Source organism: Calidris pugnax, unplaced genomic scaffold, assembly GCF_001431845.1.
Source record: "Calidris pugnax isolate Ruff unplaced genomic scaffold, ASM143184v1 scaffold20, whole genome shotgun sequence".
In the NCBI taxonomy this organism is placed as follows: Eukaryota; Metazoa; Chordata; class Aves; order Charadriiformes; family Scolopacidae; genus Calidris; species Calidris pugnax.
In genome coordinates this window covers 14104953-14126911 of record NW_015094510.1, presented here as the reverse complement: position 1 = coordinate 14126911, position 21959 = coordinate 14104953, and the positions used below count along the sequence as shown (strand labels likewise).

The window sequence follows — 21959 nt, the reverse complement described above, 5'->3', positions numbered from 1 at the left end:
ATATCTTCAAAAAAATCCTCATTAACCACTAATCTTGTACATACAAGAATTTCTAGGACTTCTGTGAAAAGTAAGTTTGAAAGGTCCCCTAAAAGAAAGCCAAAATCCTGCTGATCTTCTAGGACAAGAACTAAAAACACCATCACACAGAACAATGACATGAAAAGCCCTTTGTGTACACAACTCTCTACATGAGCAAGAAAAACTGATGAGAAAAAGAAGCTAGAAAAGCTCCATAACTAATCCACAAGTCTTAAAGAAGCATGCTCTCATTGCTGTCAAATGCACAGCCTGCAGAAGCACAAACTCTGGAGGAGGCTGTTGCTCCTAGGATGTCAAATCACCCATTTTCACTTAAACACTTTTGGTTGTAACCTTCACTTGTAATGAAACTTTGATTGATATTTAAAGTGTCACTGCAATTGAAAAGGAAAAAAGGAAAAATAGCAAAAATCAATTTTGATTTCAAACAATTAATATATAGCTATTAAAAATATATTGTGGTTGCTTGCCTTTCAGTTGGGGTCTTAGGATGCCAAACATCAAGGAATCTTTAGCACTTCAGAAAGCAGTACCAGTTTTTCATCATAGCATGACTTCACTCATGAGAAAGCAGTAGAGAACTTGATGGCTCTGCATTTATTGTAGAAAATACTTTTGGAATATAAACTGTTCACAAGCTGGTAATCATAGGTAAAATTCAAACCATCTGAAATATCTTCTAAGAATATTCTGTTGCTGTTCTTAAAAGATTTACTGGAAAGCTTTCATTTCCCAGGCCTTTGGTTCAGAGTACCTACTTCCCTCTTAACCTATGAAAAAGAAAGAGCACTTGAAAGTCCTTTTTTTTTAAAAGTGATAAATGCTCAGCTCTAATCACTAGTAAAAATAAATTCCTGTGGTATTGTTTGTTTGTTTGTTTTTTAATTTAAAACTTAATGATTCATTACGTTATGTGCTTCTCACTGCCTATCTTTTTTAATTCTGTGTAAATATTACTGACATCTATGGCATACATGTAAAGTCATCTGCTGTAACGCTAACTTCAATCTTGTCTTCTTTTCCCATTTTTATGAGCACTCATGCATTTCTACCAGTGTCAGGATTTGAAATTTTTACATGCCATCTCTCATCAAAGGCACCTCAGCTGTTTGATTCACGCAGCAGAAACAGAAGGAAGATGGGAGCAAAAAATTAATTTTCTTCCCTGTTCACATTGAACAAATCCACAATTACGTTGAATCACACTGTTACCAGCTGCAATCGGACACCTCAAACTAGTTATAAACTTTAATAATTTTTCAAACCAGGGTGGGGAGTCGGGTGGGGGTGTCTTGATTTGGTATATGAACAAAATAACCACATAAAAGCTCCATACTGTGACTAATGTTTCCTTTTTACTCCATAAATACACTAAAAATAACATAAATATATTTTGTGTATGTTCAGTCAGGTGGATACTTGCACTCCACTCCACTTACTTTTTTTCTGGTGTGCTAGAAAAGGTAGCTCGCTAAACATCAGTTACATTTTCTGTCTTTTCTTTAAGATTGGAAATGTCATATTTAATACTACTAGGAAAATGAGAAAGCTGCAAAATCAAGTGCTTAAGTCAGAAATATTAACATTACTTCGAATACGATCTGCATGCAAAGTAATTCTATTCATCTTTCTCCCATTAAGATTTGGATCACAAAGACCGTATGAGAACAGTCCTACAAGTACCAGGAATCGATGACAATTTCCATAATTTCTCTGATGACCTTCAATTGCTCGGGTAGGACTAAAGAGGAACTTCCTCCCCCTTCCCCAAGGAGGCACGTAACCTGCTCCCAGGCTCCGTGAGCTCTGCTTGCCTCCCTGCCCATTTTCTTGGGCAAGAAAAAGGACCAAAAAGCAGAAAAGACAGAGGCAGTTGAAGGCAAGACTGATACTAACACACTACAAAAAGAATATCCTTTTCCCTATGAATTCCTTAAATGACCGCACATGAAAAAATATGTATAGCTGCCAAATTGATCAAAATACCCACACTTGGACACCCACCTGTTCCATCAGTGGAGGAGAAGTCAAGGGCTCACACTTGGCAGTACGCTTACATAGGTATCAACTATCCATTTTTTTTTCTACATAAGGACAAAACCTAAGAGTGGCTGCACTACCTCAGACTAAGGTCTGCCTAGCCCATGGTACCCTGGTGTCTGTGAACTGTCTCCATCTCCTGATCCTTCACATCTCTGGGCAGAATCCCCATTTTTGATCCTTTTACCCTCACGTCCTTCCCCTTATCTTGTTCCCCCCATCATCATGCAACTACTTTTCATTTTTCTTTGACCACACCCCTCCCTTTCACCAGGCAGGTTGTAGGGCTTTGTTAGGGATGCCCAGGAAAGAATATAAAATCAGAAAAACATCTATGATACTCCCTTAAAGTATTCCCTCAGGCTCCAGCTACCTGCTGCCCAATAACTTCCAGAGCCAGATGTGGTTTCTGGAGGTAGCCTTGATGCTGTCAAATACACAGGCTGCACAACAAGGTCACAAATTACAGCTCCAACTCTGCACCTTCAATACCTGCTCACCCCCTGACCGGTGTTTCACAGCATCATAATTGCACTATTGACATTTTCTAACACTCGTGTCTTATTTTTAATTGTCTTTTTGCATTTGTACCTATTACAACTGTGTAAGTGACAATTGGTCACTTCTTGTCTACAGTAGGTAATATTTCTCTACATTCTAAAGAGTAAAAAAACCTACATTACCATTTGCAGCAACCACTGACATTGTTGTTTTTGCCTCTTACTTAAAAGCATTACGAGGTTTCCATTCAAGAAGATGAGAACAGCTTATGAAAAATATCTTCCTGCTTCTCTCCCCATTAGTATACAAGCAGAATAAGGGCAGGCAACAAATTTTCCAATTTAATAATGGTCGTGTCTCATCCATGCATTTATTTGGGTAGAAGGGTCATGTTGCCCTAATTGTATTGACGGATGAATCAGGATTGGGCACGAAGGGGGTGAGTTAACTTAGGTCTATGACAAAATATTATTTTCTTAGGCTAGAATTATTCCATCTTTGCTAAGTAACTATTGCCTCACCCTAGTTTTGCCTCCTGTCCTGCAAAACAGGGCAGAAAATCTTAGATTGACAGGAAAGGGACTACTAGTTGAAAACCTGAAGGTATTTTCATATGAAGAGACAGGCTTGCATAATTTACTAGGCTGAAACAAAAGCAATTGGCAAGGCACAAGAAATTTAAGATCAGAAAATTAACATTATGGTTTTTAATTACTCTTGAAAGCAGACGTTCCGTAAGTCCTATGTGCTGGCATATCACAGAGAACACTGTCTCAAAATACTGCTTCTATAAATCATCATCATTCCCAATAAAATCCCGGAAAAGAAGCAGCGTGGCAAGGATTGGGGAAGGTAGGAGGGAGATGTATGATGACACCTGAGGAACGCAGATGAGCAAGCACTTGGAAAAAGACAGGGCGTTTGCCTTTCTTTCTGAAAGAAATTGCAAAATATCCTGTAGAACTAGACGGTTGATTTCCCTTCCTAAAAATGTGTGTAGTAGGAGTACCACACACAGCTAAAGCAACGGTCTCCCAAAAAGCTGTTTCTATCTGCGCTGGTAACAGTTTAACATCATTGCCATTATCATTTAACACCACACTTGTTCATTTTAAGCTTCAGAAAAGAATACTACTCTGCCACTTCAGAAACAAAACCGTACACAAAGCTGGTAGGATAATTATAGCGGTAAACAGCAGCTACTCATTTAAAATGCTATTAGGACATGACGACATGCAAGTTCAACATATTAAGGTTTCAAAACCAAGTAGTTAGAAGATGACTGTTACAAATCGAGCCATTCTGAGGGTCTGTACCCTTCTCCTGATAACGCTAAAAACGACTACCTTGTTTACTAGTGTTGTGTCTTTGGGAAACATAACCTTGGTTTATAGAGAGTTCATGAAACCCACCGTCTTTCTGGACATTAAAGGGATATTCCACTACTTCCACCCCAAGCATTGTTTCTGTTACCTGAAAAACTAGATCTCTACATTTTTCCAGAACACACCTTTTTTTGCCTTTGACACCACCCCAACCCAAACTTTCAACATCAGCTTTGCTCCAGGAATGGAAAGCCTAGTCAAAAGAAGGCAGCAGGTTTTCTTGCTCTCATCTCCTGGAGGTTAGGCATCCTGTGCAAGGGGGTGGCACTTCACCAGCTCCAGGAGGACACCAAGGAGATGAGAATTCAGATTTAAAAGCCCAAGGCTGCTTGCTAGGGAAAACATCCCAGGAAGATGAGGATCCAAGGGGCTTGTGAGAGCCATGGGCCTGATGCTCAGGAAGCTTCTAGTGTTGGACCTCCCCAGAAGCAAGGATAGGGAGGGAGCAGTATCTCCTGAGCACTAGGAGATGAAGAGAAGGGTTGAGGGTCTCTGTGTCAGTGACAGTCACCTGAGGACCTTGGGTTTATAGAGAAGGCAGATACCCATGCAGGGCAACATCAAGGCTGTACAACACAAGTAACGTCTATTTATCCTGAAATTACTAAATAAACAAAAGAAATCTAAATTAAAAAAAAAAAAAAACAAACCAAAAAACCAATTCTCTTCTAACTTTTCATATGTCAGGTTTCAGAAAGGCAATTTTCTTATTTGCAGCAGAAATCAGAGGAATTCACTTTTTCTAAAATTTATTAGCAGAAAACCTTGAGCTACAAATCTACTGCTGCAGCTCCACAGAAAGCTGCTTGTTATCTCAAAGGAGGTTCTTGATTTTGTACCATAGTGAACAGATGAAGAGAAAAAAGAACAGGTCAGAGGTGGGTACAGACTCTCAATTAGGAAGAAAAAATTAAGCAAACAAACTAGCAATGAACAGGCTAAGCATCAAAAAACGTAAACAGAACAAGCAACTGTAACACCAAACCCAGTCATTTCTTGCCTCTCTACTACTTAAATAAAGCCGTTGGCAAGTATTAGGGATACAGCAGTACATTTTCTCAATGCTGAAATTGGTAATCTCAGAGGAGACAAATTAAAGGTCCTGCAGGCCAGGCTGATAAGAATCAGCTAAAGAGAGAAAAAGGTACTCTCGGGTTAGGAGTCTTATCAATACTAACTTCACCTAAGGCCTGCAGCATTGCCAGGTCTTGTGGCATTTCCAACACATTTTCTAAAATGAACAGCAAATCACGTTCTTTCCCAACAGGGCAGAAACCTAACATGTAGGCTATTTTATGCCTTCTCATATTGTGACACAAGTCCACCCCTATAAGACTATTTCGCCTTGCCCAGATGATGATTTTAGGGTTTGCCCACAGAGCGCAGTGCAGGAATCCCTAAGCCAACCTGCATGAGCAAGACAATATGCTGTGGCACAGCTACACGCTGTTCCTGCTCCTCTATCACCACAGCTGCTGGCAAAGATGCTGGGGCTGGAAAAGCCTTATAGCTCAGGAAGAGAACCAAATGAGCTCTGCTAGACTGTTTCCAGACTCGAGCACACAGAAAGCTCGGATCCTACCGTGCTGCAGCTTCCAGTGCTCTCACAGCTGCAGTCTGCAAAGGCAGAGGTAACGCACAACCTTAGAACTTGAGTTGTTCTTGCCTTGGCCTTCACTGCTTTTCCCTTCAAAAGTTACTTCCATGGTTAAAAAGAAGCAAAAAGAAGAAACTTCAGCTATCCCTGATGCAAGCTGTGTAACGACAGTACAGAACTGGGGAAAAAAAAATAAGTGGGGAGGATGGGGCGGGAGCGTGTCCAGAGGAGAGCCACCAAGCTGGTGAGGGGTCTGGAGAAGAAGTCCTATGAGGAGAGGCTGAGGGAACTGGGCATGTTTAGCTTGGAGAAGAGGAGGCTGAGGGGAGACCTCATTGCCCTCTACAACTACCTGAAAGGAGAATGTAGAGAGGTGGGTGTTGGCCTCTTCTCCCAAAGGAATAATGACAGGACCAGAGGTAATGGTATGAAGCTGCAGCAGGGGAGATTCAGATTAGATATTACAAAGAATTAGGAAGAATTACTTTACTGAAAGAGTGGTCAGGCACTGGAACAGCCTGCCCAGGGAGGTCGCCATCCCTGGAGGTATTTAAGAAATTTGTAGATGTGGCTCTTCAAGGGCATGCTCTAGTGCCCAAGATTATTGGTTTGTGGTGGGGTGTAGTATATGGGGTTGTAGGTGTGGGGTTTAGTTGGTGGGTGGTGGCTTTGGGTTTGTGGTTTTGGGGTGGTTGTGGTTTTTTTTTGTTGTTGTTGTCCGTTTTGTTTTGTTTTTTGTTTTGTGTTTTTTTTGTTGGTTTTTTTTTTTTGTGGTTGGACTCGATGATCTCGGAGGTCCCTTCCAACCACTAAGATTCTGTGATTCTGTGAAATACCAGAGCATAAGAGGAACAGTGCTGGATCAGCCTAAAGGTCATGACTCCAGCAAAGTGGCCAAAAGTGGATATCCACTATCCTTGAAGAAGGCAAGGGCAGAGCAGACATGTATGATTCTCCTACTGGGTATGCATCCCAGCACCCACCATTTTTTTGTGGCATGCGGTCTCTTAAATTGGATGTCCTCTCAATCTTTGTACCCTTTGGTGGATTTTCTTCCACATACCTCTTTGGTCTCGTCCAAGGTCAAGTACGCCTTTAACAAATACCAGCTTCACATCCACATCTTCCAGCAAGGAACTCAACACTTCAATTACATTCTGAGTGCACAACCACCTCTTTATTTCCTCAGAAACTGCCTCCTGCTAGCTTTACATCTGCTACACACCAGCCTCGCACTGGCCAAGGCAGCAATCATTTGATCTCCCTCTACCCTTTGATCCACCATTCGAGGCTCTAATTTGCGCTACTGCAAAGGTCTGACCCCATCAAAGGTGATGGTGCTGGTGGGTGGGTGAACTGCAATAATCAGCAGAATCCCTCACAGAAGACAAACACTGTTTGCGGAGTCACGATCTGCGATGCCAGGCACGGCTGAAATTCCTGGGATTTCTTGAGAGTCAGGAGGGAAGACCAAGAACTCCGATATGAGCCCAAAGCATGCTTCTGCTTAGTGCAGTGCTTCAACAAGCTGGATGTGGACACTGCTGAAGGACAAAACAAGCTCATGGGATAAACCCCCCCCTGTTTTATATTGGGTTCTGTCCTCAGGATAGAGACTGCACGACAATAAATATATCAGTGCTGCTCAGGCAAACATAAATATGAGAACATTCATACAGTATACTAAAATAAATAGCCAGACCCCAAGGACACTATGGCCAATTATGCAAATTCTTAAAAAATTTAACTCCAGTTAATGTTGACCTACGATAAATCCATGTCCTTCTTGTTGTTCTCCCAATGCACCTTCCCTGATTCTCCACAATATTTATTATAACCAGGCTGACAGACTTAGACTGCATGTACCTTAAAGCAGGAATTGTTGCCTCTTGGTGTATTTTAACAGCTATAAATGGAGCCTCATTACTGATTATGGCTCCTGGAAAACTACTGGGAAGCTTGTATTTTAAGTTTTGTTGCATTTATCTGCCAAGTTCTTTTTTCAAGACAAAAACTGTTTCTGTGGCTTGAAAATGCCAGATTCCATAACCAAGTTACCTTCAGCACTGAGCTTCAAGCCAGTATTTAAATTAAGAATTACTGTTTTATTCCTCCTGATGATAGTTTTTCAGTGAGAATTTCAGTGAGAATTGAAGTATAATTAATATATATTAATCCCTCTAAAGTGGATCAAATCAAATGCGAATTCAGCAGCTTTATACAGTTCTGTGTCACGATGTAAGAACCCTCTGCCTTTAACAAAAATCTGCTGATTTTACTGCATGCAGTTCAGTGTTTATCAAAGTGTTTACACTGAATTTCAAATATTCCAACATAGGTATAATCAACACCTGATTTTTTTTATTGCAACATTAAAGAATGAAGCAAGTGTGATCTACAGACAATTAAAGTGTTGTCTGCAGTCAAACATGTACATTCACGATTGTCAAAATTTTAATAGTAGCTTCACACTACATCGTCTGCAGCAGCTCAGAAAATTTATTCCTTTTACCTGAAGTCAAATCAGAAATGGTCCCAGTGGTGCCTCTCCCTTCACTAGAAGGCATTTGTATTACTCACTGGCAGGTTGAGGGAAAAGAGATGACTAACACTTTGTCCTAAAGCATGCTAAGTACTGAAGGCTGCTATTTGCTATAAACTTTAAAGACTTGAAGAGATGGGATTTGGATACAACAGGAGTTCAATTGACTTGAAGTAGGTTCAGGAATTTCAAGTAGTAGGTTGTGCATTAACACTCCCTGATGTACACATCCTTGAAGAAAAAGATGCATCTGTAGTTTGTGTACAGAGCTGATACTCCTCACCCTATCCTCAAAGCAATATTCTGCTCTCACAACTACATTCTCAAAGCTTAGGCAACATCATAATCAATTGCTGTCCATGCAACTTTCATTTAATGCGTTTCCACAAGGACAGTACCTAATTACATTTGCTCTTACATGAGAATGCATTTCTTTACCTTATCATTCTCAACAGACTACACAGGCTCATGGCAGCAGCTTCTGGGTATTTTTATTTGGGGGAGGAGGGACAGGTCACACTTTAACTGGCAGAAACGTTTGGTTTTCACAGCTTCTGTAACTACCACAGCACTTAGTGGTAGGTGCAAACAAAGCCATAAGCAAACAGGGGCTACATACAGATATTTGCGTTCAAATCACTTGCTCAGCATCATATAGGAACAAGAAGAGCCAATTCTCATTTCTCTTCTCCTTTATCTGAGTGTGTAGTTTGCTAGACTATTTTCACATTTAACAGAAATCAGCTTTCAACATTGGTTGAATCCCTGAGCACTGTTTATCACATGCACTAATCAAATAGGATTTTTGTATGGAAAAAGTGATCTAAAATTATCAAAATGCATATGCAAAAGAAGCTCAAATTTAGCTTAAGTAAACTTGTTTCAAGTATGCCTTAATTCCTGAATATTTTGACTGCAACCACAGCATCATTCAAGATATTATAAACGCTAAAGGTTTTAGTGTTTATAGGCTTTGAGCCTGGTGGGCTCAAAAACCACCAGGGATACTTTATAGAAAGAAAATCCATGAGGGCCTCTTAAATAAAACACCATCACACCTGCGTCTGGATCTCTCTGAGCTGTGAATCATTAAAGGCGGGAAGAAGTATTTTGGGGAGGTACCACTATCATTCTGTGTTGTTCTTAGACTCTTTTCAAGGCACCTGCAACTGGCCACCACTGAGGACAGGATACCAGCTAGATGATCTTTGGTCTGACCCAGTACCACTTGTCTTCCTCCAAACGGTATCCAGCAGAGTGCCAACACTGGTAACATCTGCCTTTTGGGAAGTGGTTTACAACTGGCCCGACAACAAATGCGATTAAAAATGTCATCTATAATCCTAACAATTTAGGACATAAGAAATTCTGAAGAGTGACAGTACCCTCCCATTGTAAAAATTTGGGGGAGCTTTTTAAGGACTTAAGTCAAAGGATTTCTGAATGTTGTCTCATTCGTTTCCTTTATTGACTTTCTAACTACAAATAAACCTTACATATTTTTATTACACTAATATCTATAAGCAGTCATTATGGTCTTGTTAGGCTAAAATGCCACATAAATGCATAAAAGACATCGTATTTGCCTCAAAAGTACTTATTGTAGGCCAAGATAAAGTAGATCAACAGCAAAACGGAGCACTCAATAACCTGAATTACTTGAGAGGTAGTTTGGAAAACACCATCTGAGTTCCATGATGATTTTGAGAAAAAAGTGAATAAGCAAATAAGCACAAATAAGCTGAGAGTCCTCCTTTAGATGCCCCAGTGTAGCCAACCACCATGACTCAGAAAATGAATCCATAACCAGCTTGATTCCATCAAATGGGTTTAGCACTCAGCTTGTCAGCCTATTTAAGCAGCTCACAGCACACAGTAACTCATTGTTCTGACCAAAGCAAAAATCCAAACAACCAAACACGTGGCCATCTTACACAGTATTTTCAGAACAAGGAGGAGACACCAAGAGTGAAGAGCAGATAATTCAATCATGCAAACACAGACTGAAACAGAATAAAAAACCCACAAGTCAAGCAAAACCCAGAGTACACCCCTACAAATAAAGAATATCAGAGAAATGCAATGGAAGTATCAAAATTCTGATTCATTTTAGCAGTTAAACTCTCAGATCTGCTTTACATGCGACAACCCCCAGCAGTGGGTCTCAGTTTTCAAGTGGTATAAAATACTAATCTCTAGAAAGTAGCCCTTCATAACCTTAAAGCTGCACCACAATTAACATATAATCAGAGTGAACAGGTTTTAACAAGTTAACTGAGAAAAATTACAAGCTATAAAAGACACCTTGAATTCAGTACAAGTCTACAGACTATAACATTTCTAACACTGATCTTTTGACATGCTTAAGCCAGTGTAATAAAGCATCTCAGTATTACAAAGAATTCCCTCCTACAAAAAACAAAACCCAAACCCTACTCCCAGCCAGACACAAAGTATACACTTTTGACAATATTTGATGCTGAAATGCGCTTCAAATAAAAGTCAAATGTTAAAAAAAACAGGTATCTCCCTGTTAAAGTGTCCTAAAAATTACTTTCAAGAAGACATTTTGAAAACCCACTGGCATTAGTCTTATGTTTAGGAAATGCTTTTGAAGAAAGGCAGGGAGGGGCATGAGACTCTTTCCAATCCATCCACTATCTCTGCCATTACCACTTAAGAGTGCCAGCCCAGTCCCAGTACTATTTAATCTGTGTGCATCAGAGGTAATCCCTCTACTAACAAGACTGAGATTTGTCTATATATTTTGTATTAGCCGTGTCTAGTTTCCCAGGTTCACAGGCTCTTGCTAACATTGGCACTTATTTGCACTAGTACGTTAATGATATTTTTGAAACATCTCTTTAATAAAAGCAGAAAAGGGGACTTTTATTAAACACTACTTGACACTGTAGGATTCTCACGCTGTCATGTACCCATCTGAGCAAGCAGTGTGCTCTTGTGGCCAGGAAGGCCAATGGAATCCTGGGCTGCAGAGGGAAGAGTGTGGCCAGCAGGTCAAGGGAAGTCATTCTCCCCCTCTACTCTGCACTGGTGAGGCCACAACTGGAATCCTGCATCCAGTTCTGGGCTCCCCAGTTCAAGAGGGACAGGGAACTGCTGGAGCAAAGGGCAACAAAGATGATTCAAGGATTGGAGCATCTCCCTTATGAAGAAAGACTGAGAGAGCTGGGACTCTTTAGCCTGGAGAAGAGAAGGCTGAGGGGAGACCTTATTAATGCTGACAAGTATCTCAAGGGAGGGTTGAAGGAGGAGGGAGCCAGACTCTCGTCAGTGGTTCCCACTGAGAGGACAAGGGGCAACGGGCACAAGTAGGAACATAAAGGGTTCCACTCAAATATGAGGAAAAACTTCTTCACAGTGAGGGTGACAGAGCCCTGGAACAGGCTGCCCAGGGAGGTTGTGGAGTCCCCTTCCTTGGAGATTTTCAAGACCCACCTGGATGCAGTCCTGAGTAACATGCTCTGACAAGCTCTGGGTGGTCCTGCTTCAGCAGGGGAGTTGGACTAGATGATCTCTATGATTCCTTCCAACTCTAAAATTCAGCGAAATCTGGGAATTTCAGCAACATAAGCCCAAAGGCTTTAACAGGAGAGAAGGGAGCAGGGTAGACACAGAGCCTCAGGAGAGCTCTGCACGCTACCCATTTCACAAAAAAGAAAATACTAACTGAAGGGCACTCTGAACTGTGTAAAGAACCCCAATGCTGCTACTATAGCAATTGCAAATTGAGAAGCCCCCTTAGAATTTCTAACTGTACTTAAGACATCGTTGGGCTGGTGGGTAGTATCAGTGAACTAACCATTTTTGACTCCTTCCAAAGAATTTATACATCTTTCAGGAGAAAGACTTTTGTCATTAGAAAAACTGAAGGAAGTACAATACTAGAATGCTATTTTTCTGACTGCTTAGTCTATGCAATTAAAATCCAATAACAAAAGATTTGGAAATTTGCTACAGTCTTTCCAATCAAGAGGAAAGAATTCAAACTAAAAGATACAGACAATGAATAAATAAAAAAAAAAAAGAGTTGAGAAATAAAAAATAAATATCTAAAATAACATTCAAAAGAACATTACATTTCTAAAGCGCTCCCTCATCATTTTCACCCTTCATTTAAATAAAAAAAAATTAATAATTTAAGCTTTTACTTACAGCAGACAATCACTCTGATACAGCAGACAATTACAATGAAGTAATTTTTCAATTTTATTATATTCTACCCTAAAAATATAATAAAAATACTCCCTTTTGTTTAATCTTCAAATTTCTTCAAAAGTAAAACTGAAAAGGTGCAGTCATAAACAATTTCTTAAGTGTTTCAAAGAAAGTGTCCACACTCACCAGTGCTGCTGCTTTCAGACTTTTCTTCTGGTTGGCTTTCTGGAAAAAAAGACGAACAAAAAAGGAAACATAATGTTTCTGTGTTGATTATTTGAAATTATATCTAAAGAGTGGGTTGCAAAGCAAAGAATGATAAATTCTGATAAAATCACAATCACTGGGTTCGATTAATGTTTATAAGTTTGCTTTCTGAAGAATAATTTGCCACAGAAAGCAACAACAACAAAAATATCTCTTTTAGTGCCCAAACTCACACCTTATATGAGAGAACTCAATTACATCTCTGACTGAGCTCTGCAGGAATGAAGTTACACAGTTATACAAAATCAGTAGTACCACTGTACTTAAACAATTAATAGTATCCATGTATCTCCCTGGTCACTCTAGACAAATTAATATTATTTTTGTATTTTTGAAAAAAAAAATCAAATTCCTGCAGAAGAATGCTCTTAATTGCCATTAGGTAAATTTTTGAACTTGATCAACTTCTCTACCCTTTCTGCGGCTCACACGAGGATTTATTTCTTCAATCTTTTCACTTTCTGAGCATTGGCCCTCAAATGCCACAATAGCTCAACTTTTGTACCCAACTCAGGTACAAAAAACATGCATAATCAGAAACATCTCCTGTTCCACAGAGCAGAGAATCAAAGTAGGTATGAAGGAAAAACCTAGACACGAGTGTTGCAAAACAACTTGCCAAAAAATTATCACTCAGGTGAATGGCAGAGTCAGATTCAGAAACAGCTTTCTGCATGAAATTCCAGTCCAGCATTTCAAGAGATGGCAGCCGGCAGATGTCTTGTGGTAAACTGAATTCTAACACTCACCAAGTCCTATGAAATTAAATCTCTACATAAATGGCAGTCTGAAACTTGACTGCTCCTCCTATATTTCTCCTTCTTATGCATCTTCTAAGGTAGAGAATAAAATGAACACTTTCACTTATCTGAAATACAGTTAAAAATGGTAAAATAGACTTGCCCTTAGCTTTCAACTCCAAGATGTCACAGCTGTTATCATAAACTATTTACTTACAGGTGAGAGTGAATTACTGCTCTAACTCAGAGAATAACTTTTGAGTTCAGTTAGGTTGATCATTTCTGCCATTTACAGGCTGGGTATCAAGAGAACTGAAAACCTGAAATATTTCACAAAACCTTTTTCTTGTCACTGATCCTTGCTGGCTTTCACGGCTGATGGCCCTGTTCACTCATTGAGATGGCTGACAGCCTGAAGACTAATACAAATAGAAAAAGCAGTATCTCACAGATCCTTCTTTCTTTACCAGTAGCTGTTGTTAGTCTTAACAGCTGAAAGCATGTGCTTTCTCACTGAGAAAACATCATTATATGGCCTCTTCCCACCTGTGAGCATTCAGAAAGCAAGTTAAGAACCCTGCCAACTTTCAGATACATAGGCAGGATAGCCTGTTTGCAGAAAAGCATGTATTTTCTCATTCACCTTTTTTATTGTATTTAGCAAATTTACAGCATAATGTTATTATCCAACCAATATTCCAACTCAGTTGTAACAGGGAAATATTCAGTACACGCACAAGAAGCAACGAGGACATAATGAAGAACATGCAAATATACTAAGATATCGACCCCTGCCTGGACTGAGATGTAAGAAGCAGTTGGCTTTAAAGATGTTTCTTTTTAACTCTCTTCCAATGAAACGACTAGCTACGTAGGCAGAACTACTGCATAAGACATCACACTTAAAAATTGTTAATGGCATCTTTGATTCAAATAACAATAAATGTGTTATCATGTCTACAGGGGGAGTGTGTGTGTTTGCTTGTATGTAGCAACAGAATCTGCCCTCATCGGCAGAGACATAAAAACAGACAAAATTCAAGCCTTGCAAAAAAAGTGGGGTTTTCTTCCTCATCATTAGACAATTTCTTTTTGTTATTATTTGTTCACAAGTATCTGCTTCAAAAAACTTCTCAGTACTAATATAATGAAGAAGGTAAAGGAAGTTGTACTATGTCTACTCAATATTTTTAACAACGTCGTCTACAGCTGCTCAGCCTCCTCCACAATGTGTAAGATTCACAGATAAATGTCAACAGGTTGGGGTTCTTTCATTGGTTGTTGGGGTTTTTTTGTTGTTTTCTTTTGTTGTGGTTTTTTTGGGGGGTGGTTAGGAAGGGGGTTGGTTTTTTTTACAAATACATCAGTGAGACTGAAAAAAGCAGAGAAAATCAACGAAGTAGGCAGAAAGCCAACTCTATTCCCATCACACAGAGCCCATTCTAAGATCCCATATATTTTGTGCATTATATCCTCAATGGTTTAAAACTGTACAGGAATTAACAGTTTATAGTTTTAATAACAAAAATGAAAAAAAAATAATTAGCTTACCCCTGCTAGCCAGCTGAACCCATTTAACAGTAATTTGTTAATCCTCACAACACTCATACGAAGTAAATAAATATAATTTTCATTTCTTAGAGATGGAGAAGAGAGATGTGATATAAGCAGTCGCAGTTGTTTTCTAAATGAACCGTATGTCCCAATAATGCATATGAAATCTCAACCCATCAAAATTCTGTCTGTAATTAGACTAGCTTGACTCACATATTCTGCTTTTCTGATCATGGGTTTCATCTTCTTTATGATCCTCACAAATATTTGGAAATTTGCATAAACGCCAAAGATCTGAAAGGCTGCTGTTGCTTCTAATTCTTTTGATCCTGAGGCTGCTGATAGGTTTTCCTCTTCTGCTAACGGCAGTCCATGAAAGAATGAAGTACATAAAGGAACAACGAAGCATTAAGTAAGACCCCAAAGCATTTTGGAGACTGGAATGTGTGGTTAAGTGACAGCCTGAACAAATGGAGACAATTGGAAAGTACTGTTAAAGTAGACAGGTATACGTCAAAACTCCTCAGCAGGCAGAGCTACGATGGCAGAACAATGAGGGAGGGCGTTTATTTCCTAACTAAGAGTTTGATGAAAAATTTGAGAAGTCAAACATTCATCTAATAAGATCAGAAGTACTATCACAAGGCATCAAGACTCTGAGTGCTATGTATTTTACTGGAAATAATTAAATGTAATTATAGGAGTAACTGCTTTAATGAAAGAAAGAAACATCTTTCCAGGATTTAGTGTTTCTTCCCTTCACGTTTCTTTAAATGGCTGGGTATATCTGATATTTCAAAATACAAATATACAAAATACAGAATATTACCCTCTGACTATTCACTTTCACTGGAATACAATCATATATTGTAAGTTTTTTAGTAGGTGTGATTCATGTACAAACTCAGAAAAGGTCCTTTCATATATGAGAAGCTGTATAAAGGAAAAAACCCTACCCAACTGAGGGGAAAATATTCAAGGGGTATGGGAATAAAGGAGCTGCTCCAAGGTATACAGGCAGAGTTATGTGTATTGCTGAACAGGAATACAAAAAAAAAATAATTTGAATTTCACTGAGATTCTGAAAGGAGAGAAGACTCAGAAACCTGGAGAAGAATGCAATGTTAAGAGGCAGCAATCTTCCGTGAAGCATGAAACAGTGAAACAATCCATGCATGAATGCTGCTCAGAAACAAAGGTCTGGGAGTCATCCTGTCAATGGAGCTCTCTAAACAGTTTTTACTTTCAGTAAGATGGAACAAGCATGAAGGAATTCAAAGTCACTAAAATAGGCTTTAAGGCAATCCCACTTATCAAGGGGGAGCTGTGAAGATATAGTCAAAATTTCAATAAAATGAGTCATCTCACCCAACTTCACAAATATATCTTATACTTTATTTGTGCCTTCAGTGTAAAATCTTCCTCTCTACGCATCAGCCCTTTACACCTAAGGATGCAATTGCCTGCCAAGGTCTATGTTTTCCCAAGGCACATTAGTAGCACATTTTTCCAAGAATGAGCTCAATAAGGAACTTTTATCATTATCTATAACATAGCGACATTTTTTATTTATATTGAGAGCCAGCAATCCTAAACTACCTGCTGGCAGAAAAATTAAGCAACAGGCAATTAAAGCAGTAAGGGAATTAATCTATAATGACAATCAGAAAAGTTTGTTGTTAAATGTTTAACAAAAGCACGTTCTCATTCCTTCAACCAAGAAAGAAACTGTCAAATTATAGCACTTCCTTATGCCAGGGCGTCTGCCAGTAGGAAGCTGAGAAAAAAAAACTATTTTAACCAAACACACCCTATATCAAACCCATGACTTGCCCCTAGATAGTTCTTAGCTATATATGCATAAGAAAAATTTGTTTTGTTCAATACAACACATTGAAATATATGCAAAATGCTCTCCTTTCCTCCCGCCCAAAAAATTACAGCTATGATAGCTGATGACAAAGATAAGATAGAATGACTGGAAGCACAAATAGCATTGTTGCATAGCAACTGTTGATGTACATATGGTGATGTTTATGGAACAGAATGTAGTTCATATTTAATGCAGAAATAATACTGAAACCAGCCTAGACAGCAAGACCTAGACGGCAAGAGACAACTGTTCATTGGATCCCTCTCTGCAGTCATTGCAGAAGCCACACTTCCCGCCAGCTTTGCTGAACTGATGTTCAGAACAGCACCACGGGTCTTACTGATTTGCCCCAGCAATGAAGACAACGCAAAGAAAGTAGGGAGATATTTTGCCACTACTGCTTTCGGAGTGTATTGTGCTACTCTGTATTATTCATTTGAGCAATTTCAAAATACAGAAATAGGAAAAAAGAAAAGAAACAGGAGACACCCCAGAGCTGGTCTAAACAGAAAGTACACCATGTGAGAAAGCCAGCATAGACCAGATTTTTAACAGTACGTATCTAGCTTTATATTAGCTCAGGTCTAGTACACACACTGCAGAAGACCAAGAAACTGCAGTTCATTACTCCAGGTGTAACAAATGGCACCTCAGAAGAGCCTACTGCTGCCCATTAACTCATACGGTGGGACCACCAGAGATGCAGAGACTTACAACGTAAGAACTAAAGGATTTCTTTCAACTTCAACTGGTATTAGAAGCAAGCTCAGTTAAGACAAAACAAAACACACAGAAAATCCATTCAGAAGTCTAGATATTACATCATGCAGAAAATATTAAATTACTTGTCAAATTTGATCTCTTTTACTTGCTCTTAGTGACCTGAAGAGTCAATGTGAACTGCTGAATTATCCAAAACACGTAAACTCCCTGCAGCATCTTTCAAGATTACAGAATATTTCAGAGGCAGCTTTATTATTCCTCATTCATTTCCTGAAAGTCCATCAAAAAGATGGTCACTACAACATAAAGAACCCAGGATTAGAGGACAGCAAACAGAATACATCTTTGGGCTGTTAATATGCTTCAAAAAATGGAAAAAGAACCCTAGACCCCCAACCAAAAAACCCCACCCTTTAGAAAAGAAATCCAACTGGTTTATGCTATTTGCTCCATTTTAGGCAAGTTCTGTCCTCAAGAAGGGTATTGAATGAGAGCAATAGTGCGTGAAGCACTTTTTAATCCATATTTCATTTGCATAATTCTTCCAATGCATCCTTCCAGATGCAACATTAACAATGCCATCTGCAGCTCCATACCAGCTTAATCTTTGGCCCACAGTTCAAGCTGGCATATTCATTCTGTTACATGGTGCACTTTGCAAAAGAAAAAGGAACAAAATCACCAGTGCTTTTCACAAAAATATTCCAATTATAATTTGAAGACAAATACTGGCCTGTGAACATAAGAATGAATAAATTTCAATTTCCTGTGACTGTCTCTTACTGCGGATTGACTGATGTGCAAAGACATGTAAGTCTTTATTGAGTCTTTTTCCATGGTTGATATAATTATACTATTTTTTTCCATGTGGATTTCCTGGCATCAAATAGGGTAGCAGCCTTTCTTTCAGCTGGGATATCCATGTAGTTTTGCTCCACTCTTCAGACACCTGCTTTCACACTAGCCATAATTCACTATGAAATTTGTTGAAATTGGCTGTGGAGCTCAAAACATATTGGCAATACGTGTTTAAACACAAGAGTGTGGCTGCAGGAAAATGGTGTCTGTAAGAAATCTGACTGGGACTTGGAATATTTGTGTCACATCCATCTTTACAACCAAAAAAGTCATGCAAGAAAAGCACATTAAAGTTTATTTTGGATTGTACTGCCAACACCAGCTTTAACACAACAGCAACACATTTTAGCCATTTTGCATTTAAGCGAGTTTCATGAAAACTCAGTGACTGCATGTTATGCTTGCTAATCTGAAGCAAAAACAATTTTGACAGGGTCTATGCTTATTCAGTGTTTCACTCGAAACATTTCATATTTCACTAACTACCCTTTGCTCCCGATTAATATAATAACTTCTACTCAATAGATCCATGATCTTTGAATAACATTTTCTAGTTGTTAAGAAATGCAAAATCTTTAATTGATTAAATAAAAATTGGACAGCTTCTAAGTACCTAAATGTTTCAAGACACTGGTATTACAGATGGTAAACCAGAAATAAATGGGCATCTTCTAGCTATCACATTCTAATGACTTTCATTCTAAATGATGACAAATACTCCACATTCACATTAATATCTGCACTCACTGCAGCTTAAGTTACTGCTTTTGAAGCAATGTTTTGTACCAAAAGGTGTCCTGAAAAATAAAATGACACGGGATTTGCAGCAAACATGCAAAAGTCACTGCATGTCACTCTAAACACATCTTCACACCTGAAATCTCTCTCTTTTGTCAAGCATTCTGAGGTTGGGGCACAGAGAAATGAAAAAGGATGAGGTACTACTAAAATGCTTGCAACATTCTTGAAAACTTGCTCCCTATCTCTTTCCACATTTGTAATCTACGAAACCCCAGTGTTTTTAAAGTGTTACAAGTCACACATGAAAATACAGTAAAGTGAAAAAAATAGTAACACAATTACATTAGTTTCAGCGAAAGGAATGACAAATGAATAGTGCCTGGTTATAGCGTAAGAGCTTGTATTTCTGAACACCACAGAGACAGCCAAGCTACCTGTACCTTAGTATCTCAATGCTCAGCCATTAAATCTTTAAAATAGATTTTAAAAAGGAAGTTATGAAATTTACTAAGTATTCTAGCTCTGTCCTGTGAGTTGTGATTCTCCCTCCCTCATTTATTTGATAAAGCATCACACTGCCATCACAGCAATTACTTGCCAGCCTATGAACATCAAAACTTCAGAAGTTGCTCACTTTGTAGGTTTTTTTGCCCCACGTAAGGTATTACTGTTATTTGTCTTCCTGGAAAAACAAAACCTGAGTGCCTGAAACTGAGATACCTTCTGCAGACAATGAGATCTGCTCTGCAGACACCTTCCTTCTCTCTCTAACATCCAGAACATGACCATGCAATGACATGACTAAGTAGCCAACATTACAGCAGACAGGAGTTACATGCAAGGCAGTCTGCTGAACTTATTGTACAGTGTAACCATACTATGTCCCTTAAGTCTAACACACAGTTTAGCACATATGATCTTGAATATCCTAATCACTCGTACAGCTACTGAGCTGAATTTAAGACAAGCCAAACAGTTGAAATCCAGTGAGAAAAATAGTAACCTCACTGCTGCATTGTTTGGTGTTATGACCTTATTAAGCTTTAATACACTTAAACCATATATACTTCAAGAAAATGTGGTGAACAGATGTATTTCTTGCTAAAATGGATCTGTTAAACTGGACAGAGGAAGAATCAGCATCCATATGAAACATAATCACAGCAGAGACCAATTCAAGGAGAAAAAAAAATAATTAGCTGATCTCAAAAGTACATGGGAATACAAAAACATTTTTTCCAGTGAAAATCCTGAAAGGAAATACACAATGTACTGCACTCCATGCTCTCTCTGTTCTCTTCAGCAGACCTACAGTTGAAATGTACATGATATCCCTATGGGGAGAACTTAAATTAGTTGTTCAATCATATGAAGAAGAGAGACAGACACAAGAAGAGTACAACAGTGTTATGTATGCAGATAACAACAAAACAGAGCCAAAATCTGACTCCTGAGTCTTCTGGACTTCATGGCATTCAGTTCATTGAAATTACGTATTCTGGAATTGTAACAAATAACTTTAATTCTAACTTACCTACTGAACTTTCTGTGAACACTGTTAAGGTCTGTCCTCCCACACTTTGCAAAAGAAATGGATGTTCCCTTGGTGCACTGACTGAAGCAGGTTTTCCTCCAATATCACTGATGCTTGCAAGCTCTTCATTCAAAGTAAATGACACCTAACAGTCACAATTACCACAGTGTTATTAAACAGACTCAATTACACAGCTTTACGAGCTATGGGGAAACAAAAAGAGGGAAAACACAAGCAGTATAGCACATTTCCATTTCAAAAACATAAAGAGTGGGGTAAGAGTCTTACTATATTGATCTCTTGTTGAAATAGATTATTTAATGCTTTCATGTCCTTAAAAAATTTACTCATCTTTTACAAAATTTTAAATTACTTCCTCCTGAAGTCAGAGAACAATGTGGTTTTTTTACTAAAGAGTAAAACATAATAGATTTTCAGACACTGTTGAGTGTAAGTGCTTTAAAACATTTCACATGGCCAGCTGTTTTCCAGAAAAAGTACCAATGTGGCCCGGCACATTGTAATAATGTCTTATTAGCTCAGGGGCTCCTGAGTTGCATGCAGCCCAAGAGAGGTTTAAATAAATCTTCTTTGCTATGTTTATGTTGTATGCCCAATACAGGAGGTACTGAGGGGACTGGGTAACCAGAATCCCTCGCAGGGGATTCTGGACACAGCAGGAAACTTGAAGAGGGATATTTCATACTGGCACTGAGTATTTTTCCTGCTCATCCTGCTCAGCTTCATTCTGCCATGCAGCAACTGGGTCCCCGGGAAGCCACCCATCCTCATGGGGTTCCTCACTGCTTGGATCTACACGGATCACAAAATGAGTTTTGCGGCTCTCATCAACACCAATATCTCGATTTTGGTGTGAGGCTCACAAAATTAGGGAGGTTGGCTCATATATTCAAACCTAAAACAGTCCAATCAAACATCCAAACCTCCAGTAGAACTCTCCCCGCTTATTCTAAAAGGAGTTTGGCCAGGTTATCAAATGGCAAATGCAGCCTGCTTCCCTCCCATTTTTTTGTCCCTAGTTTCTTCCAATTCAGTGATGGATCTACGTGGTATTTTAAATAATTCTTACTAATACAACTTCCCTTATCTCCTGTAAAAGGTACAGGAAGTAAATATCATTCACTGAGGCTGCTAATAAAAGCAGCTACCTTTGTATGCAGAAAAACTTTCAAGTTGCTTTATATTTAGTGGAACCAAATTCCAAATATAAGACTTCCTGAAATTGCAACCCTCCATCTCGAGCTTCTTTTGCTTTATCACCCCCCTCCTCAGTCCTCAGACAGCCTTTTGCACTAACACATCTCAAAACGTTTAGAGAGAAGGTTGATACTACAATTGCTTTTAACAAACTCAGGGAACAAA

At 38.9% G+C, this 21959-nt stretch overlaps 1 protein-coding gene across 1 annotated transcript in view; it reads right to left on the bottom strand.

The window, feature by feature from the left end:
* GTF2F2 (general transcription factor IIF subunit 2) overlaps positions 1–21959 on the bottom strand; it is a 96155-nt gene that overhangs the window by 65058 nt on the left and 9138 nt on the right. Inside the window, exons 4-5 of the mRNA XM_014966198.1 lie at positions 20577–20721; positions 12473–12511 (exon numbers count right to left, since the gene is read on the bottom strand). Of these exons, the coding sequence (XP_014821684.1) occupies positions 12473–12511; positions 20577–20721 (184 nt within the window). The remainder of the gene's footprint in view (positions 1–12472; positions 12512–20576; positions 20722–21959) is intronic.